The 7,286-nt window shown below is 35.2% G+C and overlaps 1 protein-coding gene across 1 annotated transcript in view; it reads left to right on the top strand.

The window, feature by feature from the left end:
* The window catches only part of CNOT9 (CCR4-NOT transcription complex subunit 9), a gene marked incomplete at its 5' end in the record, with an annotated part of 17,456 nt that overhangs the window by 4,779 nt on the left and 5,391 nt on the right, over window positions 1-7,286 (top strand). The window contains one exon of the mRNA XM_007445856.1: window positions 4,399-4,508. Within this exon, the coding sequence (XP_007445918.1) occupies window positions 4,399-4,508 (110 nt within the window). The remainder of the gene's footprint in view (window positions 1-4,398; window positions 4,509-7,286) is intronic.

Genomic DNA, 7,286 nt, shown 5'->3' with positions numbered 1-7,286 from the left:
AGGGAAAGTAAAGAACAGGAGTGTTAACAAAAAAAGATTATTATTACAGGAGTAAGAACTTGAGTTTGTTTCTTGGTTTCATTTTTCATCTTTCTCACTTCTGAGCTGTTCTCCCATAATTCCAGGGATTTACCTTCTGTTTTACCTCATTGAATGTTTGCATGCTCAAATTATGTTTCCATGTACATTTATTATGGGAGATGTGTCTAAAACGCTATATCAGCTATTTCAGATCTTAGACTCCTAGGTAGTAAAATCTTTAGATTTGTGAAATGTAAATACATTCAAGAAGATTTCTTTCCTAAATTGCCCTTCCTTTTTTCAGTGTCTTTTTCTCATAGTTTTTGCTCAACATACTAACCAAATAATAAGAACATCAGTTATACAAACTTTGTTTTGTTTGGTTATTATTTTTATGTTCAACCTGTGTTCACATCCTTATGTTTATAAACCATGAATCAGGAAGTATAATTTAAAAGTTTGGTATTTCTCAGGAACATTTTATTCTACTTTTAAGGAGTAACTGTTATCTCATACTCCAAATGAATGTTATTGTTTTTTACATCTTCTCCCAAGTGGTACTGTAATTAGAAACTTTTTTCCCAATATATGCTTTCCAGCTTGTAAGATATAAAAATGTCTCGTGTAGGATTTAAAACATCAACATGATTCCAGCCAAAAGAAAATACTTGTATTCATTATTCTAATTCAAATCATCCTACTTCTGCTGTTTTTTTTTACTACTGTGGTTGGATGATGCACTTATGTGTTGTTAGGGTAAATGTTGACAGTGGTGGGGGGTGGAAACAGTACTTGGACGGTATTAAGCCAGTTGTCTACCCTTGCATGTATTTTTAGAAACTCAGTTTCTCCCAAGTCATTGAGAGAACAAGCAGAAGGTGAATGTTTGGGCCTAGACTTTTTCCTACAGTTCAAGGGTTATCAGACAAGTTTGAAAATAAATGAAGTGATACATAACATAGATTAGAAAATACTTGAAACTGAGTAAAAGTAAAAATACAACATATCAAAATTTGTAGGATGCAGCTTAAAGCAGGGCTTAGAGGGAAATTTGTAGCATTAAATGCTTATACTAGAAAGAAAGAGAGGTCTTCAATCAGTGAGCTAAGCTTTTCTTTAAGAAACTAGAAAAAGGAGCAAATTAAACTAGAGCAAACAGAAGGAAGGAAATAATAAAGACTAGATATCAATGAAAATATGAAAAGAAAATCAATACATAAAATCACTGAAACCAAAAGCAAGGTTTTTTTGTTTTGTTTTTTGAGATATAATTCACATATAACATTGTATTCATTTTTGGTATACAACATGATTTGGTATATGTATATATTGCAAAATGATCAGTACAGTAAGTTTAGTTAACATCCATCATCACACATAGGCAACATTGTTTTTCCTTGTGATGAGAACTTTTTACGATCTCTGACTTTTTAAGATTTCTCTTAGAAGCTTTCAGACATACAATACTGTATTGTTACTGTGATCACCATGCTGTACATTATACCCCTGGGACTTATTTATCTTATAACTGGAAGTTTATACCTTTTAACCACCTTCACCCATTTCATCCACCCCAATTTTTTATTGAAAAAAATTCAATAAAATTAATAAACCTCTATCCAGACAGACTGATTAAAAAAAAGAGAAGACACAAGTTACAAATACCATAAATGAAAGGGGGTGCATTATAAAAGACTCTACAGACAATTAAAAAGATAATAAGATAATACTGCTAATAACTCTTTGTCCATAAATTTGACAACCTAGGTGAAATGCACAAATTCTTTGAAAAATACGGTCTGGCAGAGTGCACTCAAAAAAAAAAAGAGAGAGAGAGATAGGCTGAATAGTTTTTGTAGTTAAAAACCTTCCAACATAGAAAACTCTAGGCCCAGATGGCTTCAACTGGTTAATTCTACCAAAAACTTAAAGAAGAAATAATACAAATTCTGTTAAAAACTTTTCCATAACATGGAGAGGAGGCTTCTCAGGTCTTGGTGAGGGCAGCATTACTCTGATAATAAAAACAGAAAAAGAAGTAAGAAGACTATAGGCCAGTATCCCTCATGAACACAGTTGCAGAAATTCTCAACAAAATGGTAACAAATCAAATCCAACAGCATGTAAAAAGGATCATAATGACCCTGTGGGTTTTATCCCAGGAAATTATACTGGTTCAGCTTTCAAAAATCAGCCATTATTATTGACCATATCCACAGACTAGAGATGAAAAATCATGTGATCTTTTCTGTAGTTTATAAAAACAGCCTTTGACAGAATTCAGTATCCATTCGTGATAAAAACTCCAGCAAAGCAGGACTAGAGGGGAACTTTATCAACCTGATAAAGTACAAAAACAAAAACAAAGCCCTTCAGTTAAGATCATAGTTAATGTGAAGAACTGAATGTTGTCCCCCTAAGATTGAAAACAAGGCAAGGATGTTCATTCTCACCAGTCTTATTCATTCTCATCCTGGATATCCTTACCGGTGCAATAAGGCAAGAGAAAAAAAATAAAGGACATACAAATTAGAAAGGAAAAAATAAAATATTGGCTACATTTTATAACTATAAGTGGAGTATAATCTTTAAAAATTGTGAATCACTATATTGTATACCTGTAACTTGCACAGTATTGTACAGAAACTATACTTCAATAAAAATTTTTTATAAAAATAAAACTGTGTTCACATACACCATGATTAACTGCATTGAAAAGTCTTGAAGAATCTACAGAAAAAAGCTACTAGAACTTAGTGAGTTTAACAAGGTTGTAAGTTATAGAGTTATTATACAAAAATCAATTACATTTTTGTGTGCTTGCACTAAACAGTTAGAGATTGAAATTTCACCAAAACGTGAAAAACTTGTGTGTAAGTCTTAAAATATGTGCATAGTCTATAGCTAAAAACTATAAAACAAGGACAAAAGAAATCAAAATCTAAATAAATGCAGAGATACACCATACTCATCAATTGGTTTATCGTTAAGATGTCATTCTCCCCCAGATGATATATAGATTTAGAGCAATTCTAACAAAATCCCAGTAGGATTTTTTTTATAGAAATTGACAAGGTGACCCTAAAATCTTATCTGGAAAGACAAATGAACTAGAATATGCATTTTTAAAAAGAAGGATAAAGTTGGAAGACATATACTACCTGATTTCCAGACCTACTGGAAAACTACAGAGTCAAGACAATGTGGTATTCGAGAAAAGATAGACTTGTAGAGCAGAATGGAGAGTACAGAGATAGACCCACAATTATGGTCAATTGGATTTTTGACAAAGCTGCAAAGAGAATTTAGTGAAGAAAGGATAGTCTTTTTCAATAAATCGTGCTGGAACAATTGGATATCCATATGTAAAGCAATGAACCATGATCTATACCTTGTACTCTATACAAAATTAACAAAATGGATTTTAGACCTACATGTAAAAAATCTAAGTGAGATAATAATCTGCCATCTGCAGCAGGCCATGTTAGTAAATTATGGCATGTGCTGTTTAGAGATGTAGCATTTGTAGATTGTCAGTTCTGGTTAAAGTAAATGATATTACTCTCTCCTGAAGTGATTGACTTTAGTTATTACAGGTCCATTTAACTAAGGCCTTTCATATAAAAGCTAGTGATGTGTTGGGCAGCTCAGGGAACAGTCATTTGTTTAATGGGACTCTGCCTCCCTATATGCAGAATGGAGAGGATATCAGTGAACTGCCTGACACTCGGTCAGTGGTGTAAGTTTAGAAACCAACAGAGTAATAGAATTGGGATGAATTTTAGAAATCATTGGTCCAACTCTTATTTTATAAAGAAACAGAGGCTTGCAAAGGGAAGGTAACTTTGTCAAACTTAGGTAAACTAGTTGTGGAACCAGAATTGGAATCCAGGTGTGTGTGTTTCTTGTTTAGGTATGCCCTACAGTGTTTGTGCTCTTTGGGAAAAGAGGGGCAATTAAATAACCAGGAAGTAATGTTTGTTTATGCCTATTGTGACTTAAGTAGGATTCAGACTGACATCATTTCTTTGCTACCTGGGAATGTGCTTTAATACTGATGCAGAATTCTTTTCTCTTACCTAAGATATATGGAGAAGAGATGGTGATATTATTGTATGAATGCCTACCAAGAGTGATAGAAAAATTATTTAGATAGCTAAAGTGATGCTAACTATATGATAGACCAAACTTGGTACCTGATCTTTTAGTGTTGACTGATAACAGTCAACCTGTGTTTTTTTTTTTTTTTTTTTTTTTTTTTTTTTTTTTATAAACCACAGTTTGTGTTGTATGTTAAGTTCCACAACTAGCTGGATGAACAATTTTAGTTGGAAACCTTGACTCTGAAATAATTTTGTTTGTCCATATTTTCTTTAGGGGCCCTGGTGAAAACAGATGAGCAGGAAGTAATCAACTTTTTACTGACAACAGAAATTATCCCTTTGTGTTTGCGCATTATGGAATCTGGAAGTGAACTTTCTAAAACGGTGTGTGTTTTTATCTTAATTAGATTCTATATTGTTGACTCTTGGGCTACTTCTTCATAGTTATCATTTTCTGCCTCTCTTCAGGTTTTTCGAAACTTTCATGAATGTTTTTTCGCTTTTAAATAAAAATTGTTATATAATGATGATTTTAAAACCCAGACCCGTCAGAAGAATATCATGTTAAAACACTAAATTTCTCCCTTTCATCTGAACCCACTTCTCACTACACAGGTGTATTATTCCAGACATTTTTTAATGCATAATCAAGTGTATATATACTTGAGCTTCTCCCTACTTCGCACTTTAACCATGGATGATAATGTGACTGCTATAAATTCTTAACCTCTATTTTCCCTCTCAGAACTCCATTGCCATAGCCCTGTTGTCTTCTGGTATTGAATGTTGTAGTGAAATCTTGGGTCAGCCTAATATTTTCCTTTCATTGGTGAACTTGCTTTTTCTGTGTGCTATCTATAAGCTTCTTTTATAATTTTTAAGTTCATTTGATAATTTTGTTTTTTCTTTTGGCTGCGCTGGGTCTTCGTTGCTGTGCGCAGGCTTTCTCTAATTGTGGCGAGCAGGGGCTACTCTTCGTTGCAGTGTGTGGGCTTCTCATTGTGGTGGCTTCTCATTGTGGAGCACGGGCTGTAGGTGTGCGAGCTTCAGTAGTTGTGGCACGTGGGCTCAGTAGTCATGGCTCATGGGCTCTAGAGCACAGGCTCAGTAGTTGTGGCACACAGGCTTAGTTGCCCCACGGCATGTGGGATCTTCCCAGACCAGGAATTGAACCTATGTCCCCTGCCTTGGCAGGCAGATTCTTAACCACTGGACCACCAGGGAAGTCCATCATTTGATAATCTTACATCAGATTTTTTTTCTGGAGGAGCCTACTCTTTGTGTCTCCTTTTTGGTTAATTTTATAGTTTTCCCTTTGATTTGTTTTGTCCTCTTGCTTCAGCAACATCAGTTATGCTGTATTGTCTATTTTTCAAATATATATTTTTCCCCCTCTACTTTCTTTCTTTAATTTCATACCGTGATTTTTCTCAAGGCTACTTTTCCATGTTGCTGACTATTTTTAGCAATATCTTACCTCTGCTTCCAAAGTGTGTCTAGTCACATTTTCTAGACTAGTCACTCTAATTTTTAATTCAGTAAATACTTATTGCTGAGTTGGACGTAAGCAGATGTAATGATTTAAATTTTTTTTGTTTTGAATACACAATACAAATAAAGTAAAAATTCAAATGCTACTACAAATGGGTATACAAACGAATGGAAGTCTCCTATCATATCCTCTCAGTTCTTCTCTCCAGTGGTAACCAGTATTACTACTTTCTTATAGAATCCTTCCAGAAATATTTTGTATACATATAGCAGTTTAATTTTGTATTAATTTTCTTCCTCTAGTCTCTGTCTCTCACTTCTCATGTCCTTTCAGCTCTTCTTTGAATTTTTTATCTTCTTGGAATTTTTTTAAATGTTTTTTAAAGTCCACATTCTCTTCAGTTTCCTTGAAAATGCAGATAAGTATTACTTGTTACCCCTGTGTAGGGTATGTCTATAGAAGTTTCCCTGTGGGCATCTTTTTATCCAAGATTGCCATTTGTTTAAAAATAATGGATGGAAAGAGAGATGTTATGAGCTGAAGTTGGCAGCTTTTAAGTCAAGTATTTTACGTCTGAATACTTTTCCACCCAGCCTGCCATCTAGGGTGTGTGTTAGGGAGGATTTAAACCTATGTCTTCAATTTTCTACTAACACACAAAGAATAAGTAACATGTGATCTATGTTCACGCTTTTCTTTCTTTCTTTTTTTAAAATAAATAAATATATTTATTTATTTATTTATTTATCTATTTTTTTATGGCTGCATTGAGTCTTCGTTGCTGTGCGCAGGCTTTCTCTAGTTGCAGTGAGCAGGGGCTACCCTTCGTTGCAGTGCATGGGCTTCTCATTGCAGTGGCTTCTCTTGCTGTGGAGCACAGGCTCTAAGTGCGCAGGCTTCAGTAGTTGTGGCTCGTGAGCTCTAGAGCGCAGGCTCAGTAGTTGTGTCTCCCAGACTTAGTTGCTCCGCAGCATGTGGGATTTTCCCGGACCAGGGCTCGAACCTGTGTCCCCTGCATTGGCAGGCAGATTCTTAACCACTGCATCACCAGGGAAGTCCCTATTCATGCTTTTCTTCTCTCATTTGTCCCTTAATTTTATTCCTTTTGTTAATTTCAGTGGCTTTCCGGGACCGGATTGGAATGGTTACAACTGTATCCTGTCATTTTTTATTCATAGTTGCCTATGAATAGGGTTTTTTCAAGGTGGCTTCTTATGGCTGGGACAGAAAAAGATTCATTTCTTCTTTAGTGACATTTCTTCCAGGAGCCCTCATCCTAATGATCCCTCCCCTATTTACATTCCTTGCCCATTACTAGAATTAATTCATCCTTGGTGTGTAGGTGTTCCCATCGATCTTTACGCTTCAAGTAGAATACTTCTCCTATCCTACGTTTTATGGTTTGTAGTCACTTCCTGGCAAGTCTTTCTTCTTTTGCTCCATGCAAGCAGACACCTCGTTGTGTTCACTTTTTATGTACAATGCTTAGTCAAACGCCTTGCCATAGTGACACCCAGTAAAGCAGAGGTTCTCAGTCAGAGCTGTGTGGCATGATCACCTGTGAAGTGTTTTTGTTTCTTTGGATTTTTTTTTTTTTTTTTTTTTTGCTGTACACGGGCCTCTCACTGTTGTGGCCTCTCCCGTTGTGGAGCACAGGCTCCGGACGCACA

Source organism: Lipotes vexillifer, unplaced genomic scaffold (genome assembly GCF_000442215.2).
Source record: "Lipotes vexillifer unplaced genomic scaffold, Lipotes_vexillifer_v1.1 scaffold965, whole genome shotgun sequence".
Lineage (NCBI taxonomy): Eukaryota > Metazoa > Chordata > Mammalia > Artiodactyla > Lipotidae > Lipotes > Lipotes vexillifer.
Note: the sequence above shows the minus strand (reverse complement) of the source record. Positions and strands in the feature narration are given on the sequence as shown.